The sequence below is a fragment of the Haliotis cracherodii genome, unplaced genomic scaffold (assembly GCF_022045235.1).
Source record: "Haliotis cracherodii isolate W230 unplaced genomic scaffold, xgHalCrac1.p SCAF_4, whole genome shotgun sequence".
Classification (NCBI taxonomy): Eukaryota; Metazoa; Mollusca; class Gastropoda; order Lepetellida; family Haliotidae; genus Haliotis; species Haliotis cracherodii.
Window position 1 is genome coordinate 15,737,041 of NW_027266297.1, and position 23,601 is coordinate 15,760,641.

Below are 23,601 nucleotides of genomic sequence, written 5' to 3' on the forward strand. Positions count from 1 at the left end.
TGTCCATCAATACTTGTACTGAACCAGCCCTGGTATATCCTTCAATACTTGTACTGAACCAGCCCTGGTATGTCCTTCAATACTTGTACTGAACCAGCCCTGTTATGTCCTTCAATACTTGTACTGAACCAGCCCTGTTATGTCCATCAATACTTGTACTGAACCAGCCCTGGTATGTCCATCAATACTTGTACTGAACCAGCCCTGGTATGTCCATCAATACTTGTACTGAACCAGCCCTGGTATGTCCATCAATACTTGTACTGAACCAGCCCTGGTATGTCCTTCAATACTTGTACTGAACCAGCCCTGGTATGTCCATCAATACTTGTACTGAACCAGCCCTGGTATGTCCATCAATACTTGTACTGAACCAGCCCTGGTATGTCCATCAATACTTGTACTGAACCAGCCCTGGTATGTCCTTCAATACTTGTACTGAACCAGCCCTGTTATGTCCATCAATACTTGTACTGAACCAGCCCTGGTATGTCCATCAATACTTGTACTGAACCAGCCCTGGTATGTCCATCAATACTTGTACTGAACCAGCCCTGGTATGTCCATCAATACTTGTACTGAACCAGCCCTGGTATGTCCATCAATACTTTTACTGAACCAGCCCTGGTATGTCCATCAATACTTGTACTGAACCAGCCCTGGTATGTCCATCAATACTTGTACTGAACCAGCCCTGTTATGTCCATCAATACTTGTACTGAACCAGCCCTGGTATGTCCATCAATACTTGTACTGAACCAGCCCTGGTATGTCCATCAATACTTGTACTGAACCAGTCCTGGTATGTCCATCAATACTTGTACTAAACCAGTCCTGTTATGTCCATCAATACTTGTACTGAACCAGTCCTGGTATGTCCATCAATACTTGTACTGAACCAGTCCTGGTATGTCCATCAATACTTGTACTGAACCAGCCCTGGTATGTCCTTCAATACTTGTACTGAACCAGCCCTGGTATGTCCATCAATACTTGTACTAAACCAGTCCTGGTATGTCCTTCAATACTTGAACTGAACCAGCCCTGGTATGTCCATCAATACTTGTACTGAACCAGTCCTGGTATGTCCTTCAATACTTGTACTGAACCAGTCCTGTTATGTCCTTCAATACTTGTACTGAACCAGCCCTGGTATGTCCATCAATACTTTTTCTGAACCAGCCCTGTTATGTCCTTCAATACTTGTACTGAACCAGTCCTGGTATGTCCTTCAATACTTGTACTGAACCAGTCCTGGTATGTCCTTCAATAATTGTACTGAACCAGTCCTGGTATGTCCTTCAATACTTGTACTGAACCAGTCCTGGTATGTCCTTCAATACTTGTACTGAACCAGCCCTGGTTTGTCCTTCAATACTTGAACTGAACCAGCCCTGTTGTGTCCTTCAATACTTGTACTGAACCAGCCCTGGTATGTCCTTCAATACTTGTACTGAACCAGCCCTGTTTATGTGGTCCTCAGCTCGCACTGACAGGTACAACCATGAGCTGGAGGCAGAGGACACGGAGGATGATGCCGATGACCCCCTCTTCCACAGCTTCTCCTCCTGCAGCCCCCGCTACAACAAGGTCTACTCCAAGATAGATGAGCTTCATGAGGTACTTAGAGTCAAGGTCGGGGGTATTATCTGGTCAGCCTGTCTGTGTACTGTTGTGGATGGTATGTCTGCCCTGGATGTTCTGCCCATGCATGAGGGAGTGGAGTAGTCCTGTGGTTACAGCGTTTGCTTGTTTGGTCAGGTTTGATTCTCCACATCAGTGTTTCCATGCTTGGGTATGTGCCAAATATTGACTGGTTAGTTTACTTCTAGGGCTGTTGGACAATGTGTCTAGTACAAATGCTGTATGCATTCAGACTTTTAAGCAACATTTAACGTTTACAGGATACACCCTCTCTGTAAGTCTTTATTTCAGAAATGGATCAGGAAAAAAATAGACACGTCTGCTTTTATTCTGGGGTCGGGGGGGCATCATACGTCTGATGTATCACAATTTGCTGTGCAGAGTTGCATCCCTTGGGCACACCAGATGATTATGGGTTCAAATTCTGGTTTGCCCTGATTATGTTTTAAGGTTTGTCAGCACCATATCCTTGCTCATGGTTTTCAGCGAAGTGGTAAACGTCTTAGACAACATCAAGCTGACATCAAGCTTTACCGAGCTTTTCTTTGGACTTTTCTCATAGGCCTTATAGTACACAAAGATTGTAATAAGCTGACATCTAATTAGGCAGTATGTGACATAATTCAAGAACATTGCAGTGGTCTAACATTGTCAAACATATTTGAGGGAAAAACATGACTATTTGAAAAGGTTGTAAATATTATCCAAAGGGTAGTATTTAGTTACGTCCACTATTTTATTGTGAAACCAGTTGTGATGACTGTTTGAAATAAAACCACTGGATACACGGGGGTGCAATGTGTAAGTGAATTGTTGGTGTCCCCTATTGTGATATGGCTTTACATTGCTAAAACCCAACTCTCACAAGCTCTACTAAGTCTCTCACTTCCAATGCATGTCTCTCTGTTGTTACTCACCCTTCCACCAACAGTTACTGACTCTCCCATAACATAACAGTGCCTTCCACACTCCCTGTGGTAACTCCCATCACAGTCTTTGTAGTGATATGGTGGCTTTGCCAAACAGATTCCCGATAATGCCATCTGTGTTTGTAGCATTCTGTGGAGGTTATTGTAGTTACAAGCAGCATAATGGTAAATGGTACCACCGATCGCTGATGTGCGTGTATGGGCATGCCAGAATCCTCTCATCATGAGTTGAATCGTAGATTAGCCCAATAATTTGTCTGTTGACACTTTGGGCTTTCCCTCCTATGTTTCTTGCAAGCCAGAACTGAAATACTGTTCAAACTCATCTCATTGATAAGATTTCTGGGGATCCAGGCTCTGAATAGGTCCCCAGCAGCCTATGCTGGTCGTAAGAGGCAACCAAATGGATTGGATGGTCAGACTTGGTGACCGGTTGATAGTGTGCCCATATACCCCGACGGTGTGGATCGTTGCTTACAATCTCGATCACTGGATTGTCTCGTCCAGATTTGATCATTTACAATCCACTGTCATAGAGCTGGAATATTGCTGAGTGCGACAGTAACAAAAAAACAAGAAGGTTCTTTAGTCAACAAGTTGTGCAATTTAAGAATAGATAGGCTATATGGTTCTCTTATGAATTTCTCCTGAAACAAGAAGAGGTTTTGAGTTTGTAATTTTAGGTCAGCTTGAAAACAGTTTGCAACAAATTATTTCCTGTACTCTTCAGGACCCTAACGAGAGAGACAGGCGCCGTCACTCCAGTGCTGACGACTTCCGTACACGAGTGTTGGAGAAGAGAGCTTTGGAGAGGAAGGACTCCAATCAATCAGAAAGCTCTGAGGGATCCATTGAAGTCAGGAACGCCTTCAGGAAGGATAGCACAGACAGGCAGTCAGACACGACAGACTCCCGGACCGATGCCAGTACCATCAAAATGGATGAAGATGTCTTCAGTGTTTCCGAAATCAGGTAATCATTCAACACACGATCGTAACCTTTCTAGTAAACAGACTGTTGACACAGACTAAACTTATGTGCCGGCGCAATCGAAGCTTCGCTTTGGCATGAAAAGGCAGTGCATTTCAGACCCATTGCTCGTCAGTCCAACCTTCAAGCCGTGAAAAGGATGAATTTAAGACCTAAACGTTTGTCAATAGGCCTTAAATCTAGCAAGCTTGGTTGCAGCTCAGATACTTACATGGGCTTACAGTAGTCCTACAGCTGTGTTTGGTTTGTGCAGGTGGGCCCAGCCCCATCATGTACAGCAGACACCCCTGTGAGCTGGTCAAACTAACTCATCTGTGTGGGTTCCAATCCTGGATGGGACTCCACCCGAAAATGTACGAGAATCTGTACTTTGCAAAGAAAGTGATATCCCAAATATAACATTTGTTACATTTGACCACATTCTAAATGGCATTGTGTATTCACATCTGTTTGTACTAGTGGAAGGTCGGTGGTTCTATCCCGGCCGCGTCATGCCTAAAGATATTAAAATGTAGTACTTGTTGTTGCTTTGCCTGCACTCAGTCCGAAGGGGATAATGTGTCTGTGTGGGCAATTTTGAACCAACACAGCACGTTTCCTTGCATACCGAGGAGGTTAAGTTAAACAGGTTCTCCAACACTGTCATTACAGTAGCACAGATAGGCATCAGTACGTTAAACTGTTTACATTTGGACCTTTTTTGAAGCACTTGTGCAAGCAAAACAAAATGACTGTAGAATGGTATCAATATTGCTGTGTTGATTTCCAGCATCCCTCGTTCCCGTGACAACACCAGCATCTCAGACTCCTCTCAGACAGACAGTGACTCATGCGGCTCCCCGCTCGTCACGAGATCAAAGCCTTCAATCAAAAACATCATTCCCCGCCTTGCCATTTCGTCGGAGGAGGAGAGGTCATGTGGCTCCAAAGGTCAGTGGTAAAAAATAGTCATGGGTAAAACTAATGGATTAAACTTGGGGCAATATGTGAAGGTATGTATCAGCATGATGTTGAATGACTGTGAGATGTTAATGTTTGCTCAGGGGCGGTCGGGTAGCCTAGTGGTTAAAGCGTTCGCTCGTCACGCCGAAGACCCGGGTTCGATTCCCGACATGGGTACAATGTGTGAAGCCCATTTCGGGTGTCCCCCGCCGTGATATTGCTGGAATATTGCTAAAAGCGGCGTAAAACCATACTCACTCACTCACTAATGTTTGCTCAATACTGGGTGGGGGGACGGGTGCCCCAGTTGTCTAAGGCGCCGTGATTCACTGTGCAGAGTTGCGTCTCTAGGACACGCCAGAAACCTATGATTGTGGGTTTGAGTCCCGGTTCGACCCGATTATGTTGCTAGGTTTGTCAGCACCATACCTGTGCTCATGGGTTTCACCGAAGTGGTTAACATCTGAGACCTGCATCCCTTCAGGCTTTCCTCCCACATTAAGCTGACACGCCGCGATATAAGTGGACTACTTTTAAAAGCGGCGTTAAATCCCACTCACTCGCTCACTCAATACTGGGGCTGGGATGAGGTCAAATTATTTACCCAGCTACCCAACCCCCTATTATTCGGACCCTACCCGGGTACCAGTTGAAAACCTCTGAAGAGTTGGGTAGAAAAAGTCTGGTTGCGAATTGTTTAACCGGAACCCTAGCAATAAGTATTTAGAGACACATATGAAACGATCTTATCATTCGTTCACTGAGGTTTACTGAAGCTTTGTCTTTGTTCAAACATATACAAGTTAGGAATGTGCATTGTCAGAAAGAAATGTCAACGTTAGTGACTCGTAGTGTGACCATGGAGTTATCGATAATATTTGTCGATAAATAATATATCATGTGATGAACCACGGGTCTGGGTCGTCCTGTGGGTACCCGGTTCGTACGTACCACCCAACATGAGTATCCAAATTACGCATCCCAACCCTTCTCAGTAGTAGGATTCTGAACAAAAGTCATGTTTATTTTACAGAGGTTAGACATGGATCAGGTGGTCATTGCAAGTCATCGTATCAAAATTGCGTGGATCGATGGTCATGATGTCAATCACTGGATTTCCTTTGAATTTTGCTAAATACCAAAATATTTTCCCTATTTGGAACAAAATAACGAATGTTTGCAATTTGAATGCCATGGGCATCATGTTCGGAATCCTAGATAAATCACTGTGCAATGAAGCAATGACCGAATTTGAGTATTTAAAGGACACTGTTTTATAGCTGCAATATAGGAGCACCATAGTCTTTCACAGTTCTTCTTTCCCAACCCCAACCCCAACCCCAACCTGCAGTTGTCCTCACACAGTGTTAATATTCCTGCATCTGTTGTGTAGAGCTGTCACCGGTGGATGAGGCAAAGGAGAAGATGGAGGATATCGAGAGGAAGAAACCGTCAGAAGGGACGTCGGCATCGGCGTCAGCGTCAGCATCAGGGGAGAAGTGTGGCATGCAGAAGTCAGCGTCCGCAACTGCTCTCACTCTGCTTATACATTCAGGAGGTAGGTGCTGGCAAAGTGAGTGCTACTTATTTCCCTTGTTTAGTAGTTGCAATTATGTCAGTGTTCTAGTAGGAGTTAGTAGCTGCAATATGTTTTTGTATCCTGTGCTCACACACATTCACACACTCTTCTCACACCACACACTGAGACATGACAAGCACACACACACACACACACTCTCTCTCTCACCACACACTGAGACATGACAAGCACACACACACACACACTCTCTCTCACCACACACTGAGACATGACAAGCTCTCACACATCACACACTGAGACATGACATGCACACACACACACACACACTCTCACATCACACACACTGAGACATGACATGCACACACACACGCTCTCACATCACACACTGAGACATGACATGCACACACACACACTCTCACATCACACACACTGAGACATGACATGCACACACACTTTCACATCACACACTGAGACATGACATACACACACACACACTCTCACATCACACACACTGAGACATGACATGCACACACACACACTCTCACATCACACACTATGACATGCACACACACTCTCACATCACACACTGAGACATGACATGCACACACACACGCTCTCACATCACACACTGAGACATGACATGCACACACACTCACATCACACACTGAGACATGACATACACACACACACACACACACACACTCTCACATCACACACACTGAGACATGACATACACACACACACACTCTCACATCACACACTGAGACATGACATGCACACACACTTTCACATCACACACTGAGACATGACATACACACACACACACTCTCACATCACACACACTGAGACATGACATGCACACACACACACTCTCACATCACACACTATGACATGCACACACACTCTCACATCACACACTGAGACATGACATGCACACACACACGCTCTCACATCACACACTGAGACATGACATGCACACACACTCACATCACACACTGAGACATGACATACACACACACACACACACACACACACTCTCACATCACACACACTGAGACATGACATGCACACACACACACTCTCACATCACACACACTGAGACATGACATGCACACACACTTTCACATCACACACTGAGACATGACATACACACACACACACTCTCACATCACACACACTGAGACATGACATGCACACACACACACTCTCACATCACACACTATGACATGCACACACACTCTCACATCACACACTGAGACATGACATGCACACACACACGCTCTCACATCACACACTGAGACATGACATGCACACACACTCACATCACACACTGAGACATGACATACACACACACACACACACACACACTCTCACATCACACACACTCAGACATGACATGCACACACACACGCTCTCACATCACACACTATGACATGCACACACACTCTCACATCACACACACTGAGACATGACATGCACACACACACGCTCTCACATCACACACTGAGACATGACACACACACACACACACTCTCACATCACACACTGAGACATGACATGCACACACACACGCTCTCACATCACACACTGAGACATGACATGCACACACACACACACACACACACTCTCACATCACACACACTGAGACATGAAATGCACACACACACACACTCACTCACACACCACTCACTCACACACCACACACTCACACACCACACACTCACACACGCCAGACACACACTGTTTGATTAAAGTATAAGATCATGATAAATAAAAAAGATTTTGAGAACAGTCCTTTTCCCTCCCAACGACCATGTTAAAAGCTTTGACAAGTTTCTGTAATAAATAATCCTTCAAAGTTGTTTGAAACAGGAAGGAAAACAGTTTGTTGATTTTCCATTCAATAAGACACTCCAAGCAATTTAATTCCCCTAAAAGAAATGTATTGGAATTTATTATTATCTTTTGACTGCAGACACTATGATTTAAGAATATAATCCGTAACATAATCATTGGTAAATATTGTGTCTGATATCATAATAGTAACTGTGTTCCTCCCCAGACTTCAGCATTCCAACCACGGTTGCCTCCCCTGGGGGGTCAGGATCCAGCACCAGCTCCCGTGATGGCTCCCCAAACCGCGACTCCTCCCCCATTGCACGCAGCCTCAAACCACCAGTTGTTGTCAAGAGAGGTGCTCGTGGATTTGGCTTCAACTTCCAGTCTATCCGGGTGTACATCGGCAATACTGATGTCTACACCATTCAACACATCGTCACGGTAGGTGGATGAAACCAGATGGATGTCAAGGTGGAACCAGGGCTTGTCAAACATGGGCCTCCAGGTTATGGATTTCATCTGTGTTCACAAAATGGATCTGCGAGACTAAAATAGAAAGGATCTACCTCGATGTTTCTGAGTAGGCTGTCGTCAAGAAATATACTACTCCACTTTTGATATGGATACTCATATATTTAAGTATAAACTTGACGTGAGTGAGTATGGTTTTACGCCGCTTTTAGCAATATTCCAGCAATATCATGGTGGGGGACACCCGAAATGGGCTTCACACATTGTACCCATGTCGGGAATCGAACCCGGGTCTTTGGCGTAATTAGCGAACGCTTTAACCAGGCTACCCGACCGCCCCAACTTGACATGAGAATCATTTTAGTGTATCATGGAAAGATGTAAATATTCCAATAAATGACAGAGTAGTGGGGTTCAATCACCCTTGTGAATAATCAGAAATGGAAGTCTGACTTTAAGAATTTATAAAAGAGGAGCTGTTCTGGTCAAATTCGCAGACCCAGCAAATTTGAATAAGTTTAAACAGCAATATGATCGACAGTGCCCAAGAAACAAGGATATACTATCTAACATTCTCATCAGACTGGAGCAAAGACACTCTTTATCTGCTATCCCTTCTATGTAATGCCGACACAGGAATGATCAAACTATGTTATTATTTTGAAGCCGAAAATGTTAAGCCACACAATAGCTTGATGATGTCCATATATATGTCTAGATGAGGGGGGCGGTTGGGTAACCTAGTGGTTAAAGTGTTCGCTTGTCACACCGAAGACCTGGGTTCGGCTAGAATGTGTGAAGCCCATTTCTGGTGTCCCCCGCCATGATATTGCTGGAATATTGCTAAAAGGGATATAAAACCATACTCACTCTAGATGAGGGTCCTCGTATAGAGAGTTTCTGTTGGATCTGACAAGCTTGGTTTTAACTTAGATCTACATGTTTTGGGAGAATGACTCTCATCCATATACGGTCAATTTGTGTATCATACCACATGATACTTGTCATCTGAAATTAATGAAAGCTGTGTGTTTGTTACAGGATGTGATTATCAACAGTCCAGCTTTTGAGGCAGGACTTCGGCCCGGTGATCTGATCACCCACATCAACGACACTCTGGTGGAGAACTTGTTCCACACGCAGGTCGTGCAGCTCATGAGCAGTGGCAATGTCTTCTACATCCGCAGCACACCCATCGAGAACACCTCCATCAGAACCGGTGCTCGCAAGAAGGGGTCACATCCTGGCAAGATGGCGCGAAGATCGCTGAAGAAGAGACAGCGAGACAAGGGTGACAAGAAGAAGACTGGGAGGTCACTCCTGAGACGACTCAGCTCTAAGAAAGCAGAAGGCCACATGGCCCATCCTGGTTCACCAGGAACACCATCCCGGGCTCTGGGAGGATTCCGAGCTCATTCATCCAGTGACTGCACCCCGCCTCCAAAATCGGGGCGATCGCCTCCCCTCACAATTCCCTGGACTCCTGACACTTCAGCCAATATGAGCTCCAACAGCAGTTCCCCTGGCTCCAGTGCTCCAAACTCGCCAGCCAACACAGCGCATTTTGGCCGACCCAGCTCCTTGCACGTCGTCAACAAGCATAAGAAGTCACAGAGCCTCAAATCTCCTCACAGGAGAAAGTCAGTTCATAATATCCCCCTCTCACCCCTCGCTCGCACTCCCTCTCCCTCCCCCCTTGCCTCCTCCCCGGCGCGCAGCCCCTCCCCCCTAGCATGTGTTCATGGGCATCAGGTGGGAAGCTCCAACATGCCGCAACAGACCATCCCCTCCTATCTGAACCCGACCAGCGGGGGACAGACCTCTACCCCGACCACGAAGAAAACCCTGACAAGGCCGAAGAGCTGTGAGCCTAGTTCCCCGTTACTGAGGAGGGCATTGTCCCCGGACAGGCTGCACCCAAGTTCTGCTGAAAAACTGCCCGTCCAGAGGAAAGCTTCCCTTCAGGAGAGGAAAAACACTCTAGATTTGTAATCTATTTTACTGTTAACTAGTATGTTGTTTCAAAGGTGCTTAATAACTGTGGTTGTACATCCGCGAGAGATTGTGTATTATTCCAATATTTTCAACATGGAGCGTATTCTACTGTCAGAAACGAAACCAAACCACAAGCTTGTTGCTGTTCATATGAAGTGCTGGGTGTTCGTAAGAGGATTGGAGACGGGACCTCGTCAGCGTGGTCCTGGTTGTACAGTGGAGATATATTTTGTATAAGATGTACATAATGTGTTGGCGAAGACCTTGTGGGGAATCATCCAGGACAGTATGGGACTTCGTATGGGATGCAATGATGTGCTGGACACACGACTTCTGGAAGTGCTGGAGATGTAAATTATTTTCTCGGAGGATTGTTGCGTGTGGCCAAACATTCCAAAAGTCTTTAGAAGTATATCGTTCAGGTCTTTGCTCATGTGAATTGGTCGACCGTTTTGAAGACGCTTTGAAGGATGGTCAACATTCACATGTGGATACGTGGTTGACATTGACAAATCAAATGTGATAGCACAGTGCTGGATAGGATTTCTTGAACAGATTTAGTGGGAATAGGAACTGAATGTGTGTTTTGCTTGGACTTCCTGTACAAGCAGTTGTAGGTGGCATTATCTTGATCTCAGTGGTGTGTGTGTTTCGGACATTTTCAGTGGTCAGCTTGCCATGATACAGAATTACGCTGTCTGTGATTGGTCAACAAGGGATGTATATCAAGTTGTCTCATTGAAATGTTATTGACAAGCTTTTTTTACCAATTCAGAGCCATTTGCAAATGAGTATCCGTAGGATTTTGAGTTAATTGTTAGCAATGTCTTTGATCTTTACTTTTTCTCTTTATGGCAGAATAACATTCGATGAAGGATAATCTTTATGATCAAGAGTGGTTAGTTATTAATGCTGAATCAGCAGTTTTACATTACACATCATGTAGGGGGCACGGGTGGCCCAGTCGTCAAAGCCGCTGCGATTCGCTGTGCAGAGTTGCGTCCCTTGGACACGCCAAAAACCTATGATTGTGGGTTCGAATCCCGGTTCGCCCCAATTATGTTTCTAGGTTTGTCAGCACCATACCCGTGCTTGTGGGTTTCACCGAAGTGGTAAACATCTGAGACCTGCATCACTTCAGGCTTTCCTCCCACATTAAGCTGACACACCGCGATATAACTGGAATACTGTTAAAAGCGGCTTTAAACCCAACTCACTCACTCACTACACATCATGTAAAAAGTTGATAGATGGAAAAGTGGAATTCATTTAAGGAAATAGGAAATAGTGCTTCTTTACCTCAAGGTATGCTGCTTCAAACCCCTTGTCTCACTTTATTCCATATGCTTGATATTTTTTAATCAATGGTCCGTTCTTAATCTACGTACAGTTGGATAGGCTTGCTGCTAGAGACATGCACAAATTAAGTCATAATTGTTCAATATGCGTAATACGAGGAGGCTACCATGAAATGTTGCAAGACTCCTTTTGTGTACTGTATACATACTGTGAATATTGTAAATCCTTTTGTGAAGTGCTTGTAAGTATGTCATTTGTATAGAAAACATTACACCCCTCAGTTTTGATTTCAAAGTACATGTAGTTCGTTTTTTTTAATCAAGGGACTGACTATATTGTGTCAAACTATTTTTTCAACTTGAGTCTTATTTACGACTTAATGTTTTAACGTGTTTGGTGCTGATTGTCCTTTTTTCATGACTATTTATATCAGGTTCAAAGGTCATGTTTCAGAGACTTAAAATTGCATTTCATGATCAACTTTGTGGTTCATGTTTGAAGATGTGTGTGGTGTAGGTTTGTCCGCGGACAAAATGCCAGCTGGGACAAGAAAGATACGTATATGCTAGTTGTGGGATGGTTAATGTCTTTTATTAGTTAAGAAAAATGACAGCTTCTTTTGTTGGTAGCCAGATAAATGTGTAAAATGCTTAATATTGAATTGACACGTTTGCAAATGAAAGTAACGTACAGGTAACTTGCAGAGGTTTTCTTACATGTTTCATCCCACTGTATGGCAAAATATACTTAAAATACTATAGCTAACACCCAAATAATTGAATATGGGTTAACAGAGCTAGGGCTTTGATAGTGTTTTTATGTCTGTATTTTGTTTTCTTAGAACACCCTCTCTGCATTGGATACACATTTCTTAAGTATAAGAGTTCTGATAGTGATAGTTGTGACATGAAGATTGCTTTGTGGTACAAGGCCCTTGGTCCCAGCTGTCGAGCTGTAGGAGTGGGTGTGGGTGTGTGAGTATGTGGTCCTAGCTGTAAGCTACACAGTGTGGGTGGGTGGTCCCAGCTGTAGTGTTGATGTGGACTACACTGGGCAGGAGTGTGTGTGGTCCCAGCTATATACAGCTGTAGCCTACAGGGTGTGGGTGTGTTTGTATCAACTGCATAGAGCTGTAGACTACACAGTGTGGGTGGGTGGTCCCAGCTGTAGTGTTGATGTGGACTACACTGGGCAGGAGAGTGTGTGGTCCCAGCTACATACAGCTGTAGGCTACACAGTGTAGGAGTGTGCGTGTGTGGTCCCAGCTGTAGTGTCGATGTGGACTACACTGGGTAGGAGTGTGTGTGGTCCCAGCTATATACAGCTGTAGGCTACACAGTGTAGGAGTGTGCGTGTGTGGTCAAAGCTGTAGTGTCGATGTGGACTACACTGGGTAGGAGTGTGTGGTCCCAGCTATATACAGCTGTATCCTACACAGTATAGGAGTGTGTGGTCCCAGCTGTAGTGTCGATGTGGACTACACTGGGCAGGAGAGTGTGTGGTCCCAGCTACATACAGCTGTAGACTACACAGTGTAGGAGTGTGTGGTCCCAGCTGTAGTGTCGATGTGGACTACACTGGGTAGGAGTGTGTGTGGTCCCAGCCACATACAGCTGTAGACTACACAGTGTAGGAGTGTGTGGTCTCAGCTGTAGTGTCGATGTGGACTACACTAGGTAGGAGAGTGTGTGGTCCCAGCTATATACAGCTGTATCCTACACAGAATAGGAGTGTGTGGTCCCAGCTGTAGTGTCGATGTGGACTACACTGGGCAGGAGAGTGTGTATGGTCCCAGCTACATACAGCTGTAGGCTACAGGGTTTACAAGCTGGTTGGAGGATCCCAGCTGTGTGCAGCTGTAGGATTGGATGAGTATATGTGTTTGACATTTTATCTTAGCAGGAACCCCATCAGTATTCATCTCAATGTCTAAACTGTGATCTGTACAACTCTAATCTATATATAGTCATCTAGAAATTCTCTGCTTGTTCTATTTGGTCCCAGTGTTTGATGATATGAAGCGTTTGGATACAGTCTTCTCTTAGCAAAAACCACTAGTTTTGTCAGCTAAATTGTTCTTTGTAAAGTCGCAAACTGTTGCTTTCTGTTCTCCATTGGCTATAGGTTTCAACCAATGGAAATGCAAGTTCTGATGCGGGATACACAATGTATTTGATGTTGTAGAAAATCGTCCCATGGTCATTACGGACGCTCACTTTGCTCATTTATGACGTTTGACATGTCTTTCAAGCATATCAGTCACTGCCATGTGACCCTGTTGGGAGGCCATTTTACATGCTGGAGGTTGGACAAAGGGAGGTAGAAAAAAATTCAGAGAGTTGTTTCTTATGGCCAAGGATTGACTTTAGATTTGGTACAAAATACCACAGGTGATTGGGTTTTAGTTTGTTTGGATGTGATCCTGAAATACCATATTCGATGTAATAAGCGCCCAGGGCGCTCTCAAAATTAGAAATAGGGGGCTCTTATAAGAATATTATTTTGGTGGAAAAAAACAGTGTGGAAAGATAAAGTTGATGGTTTATGGTGACAGCCTGATATGTTTATATACGACAGATATATTTTTCCAGAATTTAATTGCCCATTATTAAGGGCGCATATAACACACAAGTGCGTATTATACGCAAATAAATAAGTCTTGTGTACATTGATCAAAAAGAAGGAGTGCTTATTGGGATTGTTTACAAACCAATATATTAGCAAATATCGCCGTGGGCGCTTATTAGAGCGGGGCGCTTATTACGTAGAATACGGTAGTTCAGTTGCTATTAAAGTCATTAACATTCCTTTGTGACACAACTCGGTGTAGGGATATGTTCAATGGTAGCTCAACTCTTCTGAAACTTTCACTATTATATTGGTATTTGTTGTATACTACTCAACAATTATTGAGGACCAAAAGACACATCTTAAGTCGAAGGTGTGGTCCTTAGCAAATGTTGAGTGGTATATGCTTACAAAGATCCATAATTAAGCTCTTGGTGACCTGTCTTGTGTAAGATGGCCTGACAAGGGGAGACAACCCTGTGTAACCATCATTCTTGTACACTATTATCACCACTGTTAAGATCATAGCTCATCATACATCCTGTCTTTCATGTCCATCATTACATATGTCCCTGTTTATATAGCCACCATGGGATTTTTCAGTTGGTCTGATCAGTGTTAATAAGATATATATTTGAATTCATGTATTTAGAAAAGCTGTGTATTTTTGATCAGGTGTTAGTAATTTTTTACAGGATTTTTCTATTGTATTTCATGTTAAGGAGAGTTTGTAATTTGGGGGTATTTGTTCCCTTTACCAGATTTGTCATCTTGCTGTAGATATGCTAGCCAAGGCTGCATCAGTAGGGTGTATTGCTATGCTTCAATGTCAGTCAGTACATGATTTCATTAGTTGGAAGTTATTTCATTTTGCACATTTGCTGCAATCAACTATATATTTGTCCAACATTTTCAACATTTTCAACGTAGTTCGTTTGGTTCGTTTTGTTTTACTGAACGTTTCGACTAATATCAAATATTAACGGGTGAATGTTTAGTGTGTGCCTGTGTGATGGGCAGGCAGCAGAATGATTCCTGTCGTCTCCTAGATTCAGATAAGTCACCAAGGCCTGCCCCGGGCAAGCTGTGTAGAGTGTTTGTAGTACTGAGAAATGGCATTGAACTCTTAACCTGGTCACTCGGTTGTGTGACAAAGACACATAAGATTCTTAAAGAATTTAACAAAAGTTAAATTATTATAAGCAACAATATAACTGTTATGTTATGATTTGTTACTATATGGTTCTCATTGCATTAATGGGTAGGGGTATTTGAGCTTGGAATTCATTTTAAGGGTTAAAAATTGTTTATTTTTCAATTTAAAAATTAAGGGGACTACAGGTGACATTTACAAAAGAAGCCAAGGGTTTGAAAAAAATCTTCAAAATTCATTTTTCATCTTTTGTAATTTTAATTTCCTCCTTGTAAATTCCTCTTATTGTACATTGTAAATAACACGCTTACTGCCAGTGTTGTCGCAAATCACTGGCTTTGTATGAATTTTGTATAAAAATGTGTATAGAAATCGATGAGTTGTACATAACATTGTTGCTGCCGATCTTTGGCATGTCATTGACACTGATTTCCTTGCTGTCACTGCAGTCCGCTGTGGATCCATCGCTCCGTCATTAAACTGTGTTGTTAACATCATTGACATGCCTCGTCTGTTGTCTGTTGCCTTATGATGATCAGCTAGAGCATGGTACTTTGTTTTGTTGTTTATATGAAGTCTGAACTAGACAATCCAGTGATTGACGTCATGATGATCAAACTACACAACTGGGATACAATGACATGCATCAACCAAGTCAGTGAGCCTAACTGTGTGAACCTGTTAGTCGCCTCTTCTGACAAGTATGGGTTGCTGATGAGGAGTTCTAACAAATGACCAGGGAAGGGGAGGGGGAGTACCTTGGCAGCTATGCCTTGGTCTGATCCATGCCAAACAGCATCGTCAATAGGTCATGGGTCTGTATACACTACGTTCTTCCCTCTACCCTTAAGAGAGTGGTGAGTGATAATGCCAGCATTGGTCAAGATTTTTTTGGAAAAATTCCTATCAGCAATACACCATCAATTATGTACAGGTTTGCATGCAGTACACATTCTTCCATTACCTGTGAATACATAAGGTCGCATTGCATTGCGGTGTAGTCGCTATTTTTAACCAACGATTTGTGCTATGTCCTGGTAAACCAGCAAGTGATCAATGAGCACTCGGATTACATCGCACAACAACGCTATGTGTCGCGCAACCTGCTGCAAGCTTGGAAGTTGTGGTCATCTGTCTGCACATAGCTTCATTATCAGGCAACACTAAGGTCCGCCTAAAACTCATGCATGGAATAGGATTCATTTGACTCCATGAACTAACACTTGACTCATTTCATTGCTCGAATTTAAGTAGGTTTGTGTCACTTATAAACAAGTAGGCTGGATACATACTTTTGTGTCCTCACCCATTTATGCACACATGTTGCTGTTACCTTTGGATATTTATTTATAAATGTTATATCTAATGTATCAAAAATGTAATCCAACGAGTTTTTAAGCCTGAAGCCCCCCCAGTAGATCTTTGCTCCAGGGTGATACAAAGCCAATGGATGTACAGTAATTCTACCCTTGTAATAGGCACGTTTTGATAAGCGGATGCCAGTCAGGGACAACTTGTTCTTATTAATTATATAATCTAGATATAATGATTTATAAAAAACAATTCTCAAGTTGGACGACATTATCCTTACAGTGTACCCTCCCACATTTTTCTGTCACAAAATCACAAGACACCGTCATTCATGGGTACTGAACGTATGTAGTGCCGTTTTCGGCTCATCATTGGGGGTCTTCTAGATAACAGATCATGACGAGTGTGCCAAATGGCAACGTGACCTTAAGTGTCAGTCATCACTTGGTCCATTCCGTTCATTTCCCTAGGGACCATATACCTCTGATTTCCGTTACTCCTTAGACACTTAGTAAGGACTTAGTCGGTTAGCTTGTCGGGCTAAAATCCTAAAACGCTAGTTCGTTCCAATCTCACTCGGCGAAGCTAACTGGATCGGGTGGTCCGGCTCGCTGACTTGGTTGATGCATGTCATTTGGTCCAGGCTCGATTATTTTCAGACCGCCGTCATATGATTGAAATATTACTGATTGCGGCGTTAAACAACATACACGCAAGCTTATCATAATCCTTGCGATGGATGTTCCCCTTTTGTGAGGGTGTTGGCGTTAAGATCGCTTTGTGCCACGGGCTCCTTGTTGTCAGACTTGGGCTATAACGTGTCATCGTTCCCCGAGGGCACGGGGCGGATCGCATGCGTTCGTGCGTACGTAATACTATTTCAGTTAACTCTACCCATTATTTCTTCATAAGCCAGGGGCGATGTGGTAGCATAGTGATTGAAGCATTCGTCACGCCGAAGGCCTGGTTTCCATTCCCAGCATGGGTGCGATGCTCAAAAACCATTTCTGGTATCCTCTGCCGTGGACCAGACAGCGCAAAGGGGAGGAGGTGATGGTAGGGGCATTGCATCATTATATTATTCACATTCAGCAACTCCCTGTCCTCTTCACAGTCATCTTGACAAGCCCAAAGGAGGAGGTAGCCATGTATTTTGTATCTCTAGATAAACACTAATCTCCATCGTCTGTAACACGGTCCAAGGCGCTGCAATTTTCCGTGCAGATTTGTTAACCTTTGCTGTTCCAGGACCTGCTTCGCCCTGATTATGACCGCCGTCCGTCATTGTTGCACGTGTGGAATGAGATATCCAAGTTGTGAGCCTGTCGCCAAGGGCAAGTTATTGTGTTGAAGGTTTCTAAAAAAGAGGGAGTGAGTTGGGTTTAACGCCGCTTTTAACAGTATTCCAGCTTAAAGTGGAAGGAAAGCCCGAAGTGATGCAAGTCTCAGACGTTTACCACTTCGGTGAAACCCACGAGCACGGGTATGGTCCTGACAAACCTAGAAACAATCGGGGCGAACCGAGATTCGAATCCACAATCATAGGTTTCTGGCGTGCCCAAGGCACGCAACTCTGCACAGCGAATCACGACGCCTAAGACGACTGGGCCACCCGTGCCCCCTCTAAAAAAACATGACACACATTTGAGACAAATGTATGTTAACGACATATTTCTCCATCAGAATATGCAACAAACCATAAGCCACGGAACAGTAATGAAACTTAATTTGACAGTTGCCTGGTATGTTTGAGACGCCTATCTTTTCATATTTCTTTCAGACTGATTATTTTGACCTGATTGCAAGTGCAATAATTAGCTACCATAATAATACCAGTATAAGTAGTGAAGAATTACAGAAGGGCGATAATGCAGAATGTTAAATCAGCGTTAATCTTGAATGGCATATTGAATGACATGTCAAACCTTTCGAGTACTTTCAAAGGTAGGTCAGCAATGATGTCATACTGAGCAGGTAATAATCATATTACCACACACACGGCTAACATTCAGCTGACGTATAACGAGACCGTTAAGTGGTTCACACGAATGTTACAATGTCTTTCATCTCATCAACACATTATTCGTTGACGAACATTCTCCGATCCGAAAGTATCCGAATATTTGGAATACTAGTATCTTTCTCTGGTGTATCTGGCACCATTTCAAAATTACGTCACAGGGTATTGTAAAGTGTTTGAAATGTTTGCACTACCGGATTCTAAAGGTAGACCTGTATTTTCAATGCAGCCAGCGTAAATTAAATCAGCTGGAACAGTTAAATCCTGAGCAAGGATTATCGTTGTTATATTCATACAATTATGATGTTCTCAGTTGGCGTATACAGCAAGGTCAAACACAGCCGGGTCCGATCCGATCCGATCCGATCCGATCCGAAAAATACTACCGCACGCCTGGGGGCGCTGCGAGCCAAAGACAGCTTGTTATGAGTAACCAAATCTTGCATCCGGAGTTTTACATTAGGTACGCTACCCCACTCTACTACTCTAGCCGAGCAGCAGCAACACCACGCACCATGGAGAATTTGACAAAAATCGTTTTGTTGTCAGGACTATTCTTTTTCCTTGGCTTGCTTAGTGACATCGGACTTCTGAACTGCGGTGACTCGGGGCTTCATGGTCAGACGGTTATATTCTGGACAACAGGGTATAATATGAACATATACATCCTCCAAGACAACGGTAACTTTCGTTTCTTCCATGTATTCATGTTTCGAATGTCATTGATGAATGTGGAGAGTTGGTAGTAGTTGGACAACTGACCATCTGAACACACGCCTCCGAATATAGACTAACATAAAGCCTATGAAATCTTTTATTAATACAGTAATTTTCTCTTTTTTGTTTTCTAATGCTGATTTGATATGCAACATGCTAGTTAGACTTGCCTATGTTACTGTCTATAGCCAGCAGATATTAGTTGGTCATGGCGCACTAAAGCAGGACAGTGGTCTTGGAATCAGGGGGCTTTGCAGATTAATGATATATAAGAATTTATCACTCTTACGTAAATCGCAGAAAGTATATGAAAGTCAAATAATCTAATACGCTCTGCCACAGCTTCTAGTTACATAGCTCTGTCCCGTTTACGGCTGATGCGGGCACGGGTGGCCCAGTCGTCTAAGGTGTCGTGATTCGCTGTGCAGAGTTGCGTCCCTTGGGAACGCCAGAAACCTATGATTGTGGGTTCGAATCCCGGTTCGCCCCGATTATGTTTCTGGGTTTGTCAGCACCATACCCGTGATCGTGGGTTTCACCGAAGTGGTAAACGTCTGAGACTTGCATCACTTCGGGCTTTCCTGCCACATTAAGCTGACACGTCGCGATATAACTGGAATACTGTTAAAAGCGGCGTTAAACCCAACTCACTCACTCACTTACGGCTGATGCCTGTCACCGTCCATTAGACAGCTGGTTATGTTTGACCAGATTATAGATTTTTCGAGGGATTACAATATGTTTGTGATGCAAACTTAGTTCCTCTTATAATGGCCAGGTACCAGATGTGTTTGTTTATCGTTGTATGATTCTGTCTCCTTGTGTCAAGGTCACCAATGAGTGAGGAACTCAGGAATGTCGGATGAATACAGTGCAATGACAATTTTAGTACAAAACAATATCCTTCTAGAAAGGGATACTTTCTGCGAATTGCACTGTTGTAATATAGTGTGTCATCACATCTTCCATTATCAACTAAGGTGCCGCCACTTGTTGCCGTGGTTCAACTGCCCATGTTATGTTTCGGTACTTGTAGGTATCAGTGGGTATCACGGGGCCACTGGAGTGGGTCAGGGCAGATCTGCTCCCTCATATTACCCTAATATCAAACACGTGATACAGTTAATGTGTTCACAACAAGTGCTTTTGTTATGGGGGCAAGTTATGGCCTATTTTTCTGCTGATAGATAAATACATAGATTATACACAATATCAATATATAGATTATAGATTATAGACAAATCTGTTTTATATAGATTCTTGCTTGACAACGGTATAAGAATCTTTACCGAAACGTCGCAATTACAGTATATTAGAGTAGTTGTTATCTATATAAAGAAAATTAATCTAGTTTGTTATCCGTTAACTTCTATAAAAAACCTAGAGAACAGTTCATACACAGACAGATATGGGTTTTACAATCTGTATTCAAATATGGCTCAACCAGGTATCAGTTAAATTCGGATCCAATGATTATGAGCGGAAACTGATCACAGAACAACGTTCGTGTTGGGCAGGGGAGGTCGGGTGGCCTGGTGGTTAAAGCTTTCGCTCGTGACGTTTCTTGAATGAATATTTTTCATGTATAATTGACGAAATTGTTGATCAATATCGTAAGTAATTGATCGTTATCACAGCCCCCAGTCAGCAGCCTGTTCTTATTGAAATAATTGCCGATATAATACCAACAATATATTCTATTGATATCTGTTTTGTAGCCGCACCGAGTATCACGTACCCACCACGTGGTATCACGTGCACTAGCGACAACATCGTGTATACATCAACGCACGTGGTCAGAGAGGTGTTGGTTTGGCATCTACTGACAGGACTGGTTCTGGTGGCAGGAGAGGTTTTGTTCCAGGTGTCAGCAGACAGATTCCTCACCCCGGACCAGCGACCCTGTGTTGCCGTCCAAGAGACGGGTAAGGTTGAACAATATGTTTGTCTTGCCTCCTTAGACACACGACATCTATCTTGCGCTGTAAACGACGGATTTGTGAGTGAGTTAGTATGGATTTACGCCGCTTTTAGCAATATTCCAGTATTATCACGACGGGGGACACCAGAAATTGGCTTCATACATTGTACCCATGTGCGGAATCGAACCCGGGTCTTCGGCGTGACGAGCGAACGCTCTAATCACAAGGCTACCCGACTGCCCCACATGTTTGTAGTGAGGATTCATTCTTATCATAACAACAAACACTTCTATGCCAGAAAACCTTAACACGTACAGGACACTCGATGGCAAAATGAACTGTGATCAAATGGATTTTTTCCAGTTTTAATAATAATTGAAAGGTAACAAGGTTTAAAATTATTTAGAAGTCAGACAACCTTCATATAAACAGGCCGGGGAGACCGCTTTAATGTCCTGTGTCTGAAAGAAGGTCACGCTGCACACTGTTGTAAGGGCGAATGAAAATAGCCTCTGAGGGTCACTGACAGGGTTAGAGGTTAGAATAGGTCTTCAGCAACCCATGCTTGTCGTAAGAGGCGACTGACGGGATCGGGTGGTCAGGCTCGCTGACTTGGTTGATGCATGCCATCGTATCGTAATTGCATATATAGATCGATACTTATGATGTAAATAACTGGATTGTTTGGTCTAGGATCGATTATTTTCAGACCGCCGTCATATAGCTAGAATATTACTGAATACTATAAACAGCGTTTGACAACAAACAAACAAATAAACAAAACAAGCACCATATGTTATGTAAATAACACAAAAATGCAGACAGATTGCCCGAACATGAATTGGATAACATTTCAATTTGATCAAATAAATTAAAAACTTCAAAGTATCAATTGGGTTGGTCTTTAACCGTGGTCACCAAGGCCTCGGGCCCCAGTCTCGTACTTCGAGCGGGGCGGTCGGGTAGCCTAGTGGTTAAAGCGTTCGCTCGTCACGCAGAAGACCCGGGTTCGATTCCCGACATGGGTACAATGTGTGAAGCCCATTTCTGGTGTCCCCCGCCGTGATATTGCAGGGATATTGCTAAAAGCGGCGTAAAACCATACCCACTCACTCATACATCGAGCCGCAGGTCGTGGTCAAAAGAGGTTATGTTGTACTGCGGCTGGTTGATCTTCAGTCCAATAAAGTATTTGTTCAGTTTAAATATTCAAAGAAAATGAGAAAACATTTTTTTAACTATGTGTATGAATTATCTTCACAGGAAGAGTATCTTCTCTCATGTTTTCTTGCAGCGCGAGTTCCGCGGTCTCATGACCATCTGGCCTGCTGACGACAGATGAACCAGCTCTGAAGAACAGATCTGCCTGATGTGCCTTGCGTGTACATGTAAAGACGACGACCATTCCGGAGTTATGTCAAATTTCCCGAAATGTTTGTTTGTTTGTTTGTTGTTTAACGCCACACTCAGCAATATTCCAGCTATATGACGGCGGTCTGTAAATAATCGAGCCCTGACCAGACAATCCAGTGACGGACATCAAGAGCATCAATCCACGCAATTGGGATACGATGACATGCATCAACCATATCAGCGAGCCTGACCACCCGATCTCGTAAATGTAGAAGTATATTAAGTTGCAAAATAATCACCAAATTTACATACAAGCATATAGATTTCAAACTTATGAAATAAAATTATAAATCTTATATGATTGGTTCTCTTTAGTAGTTTTATCAGGTGCAGATCTCCTTTGTTGGGACATTAATGCTAAATGCATGCATATTGGCGTAACCACTTTTCTTCATGGTATGGTGCTGACAAACCTAGAAACATATTCGGGGCGAATCGGGATTCGAACCCACAATCATTGGTTTCTGGCGCGTTCAAGGGACGCAACTTTGCACAGCGAATTACGGCGCCTTAGACTGCCCCTGGTGGTGAATTAAGCCAGTGAAAGAAAGGATTATTTCTTTACGTCACAGACTCGCGTTCGTTTGGCCACCCAAGTACAATGTATGAAGTAAATTTGGGGGTGCGTCCATCGTGATACTGGTATCAACTGCCTACCTCACTCACTCACTCGGTAATACAATTGAGAAGCTGTTAATGTTATGTATAATTTCGGTGCCGTAGCGCCGCGCTTAGCAGCACTGTTCACAGCTGCATGCCGAGAGTCTGGAGCAGAAAAACAGGTGATTGGTACTATGAGCAACATCACACGTCGTAAAATGACACGTTATCGACCAAGTCACCGAGTT

At 43.5% G+C, this 23,601-nt stretch overlaps 1 protein-coding gene across 6 annotated transcripts in view; it reads left to right on the top strand.

Annotated features, from left to right (window-relative positions):
• The window catches only part of LOC139478597 (microtubule-associated serine/threonine-protein kinase 3-like), a 199,131-nt gene extending 183,279 nt beyond the window's left edge, over positions 1–15,852 (top strand). For 4 of the 6 annotated variants that reach the window (XM_071261144.1, XM_071261147.1, XM_071261148.1 and 1 more), the window contains 6 exons: positions 1,484–1,635; positions 3,304–3,545; positions 4,333–4,493; positions 5,899–6,078; positions 8,108–8,325; positions 9,397–15,852. In XM_071261144.1, coding sequence (XP_071117245.1) covers positions 1,484–1,635; positions 3,304–3,545; positions 4,333–4,493; positions 5,899–6,078; positions 8,108–8,325; positions 9,397–10,347 — 1,904 coding nt within the window. In that variant the 3' untranslated portion in view covers positions 10,348–15,852. The remainder of the gene's footprint in view (positions 1–1,483; positions 1,636–3,303; positions 3,546–4,332; positions 4,494–5,898; positions 6,079–8,107; positions 8,326–9,396) is intronic. The other 2 variants (XM_071261146.1, XM_071261145.1) reach the window with 2 other exon arrangements.
• Positions 15,853–23,601: the final 7,749 nt, after the last annotated feature.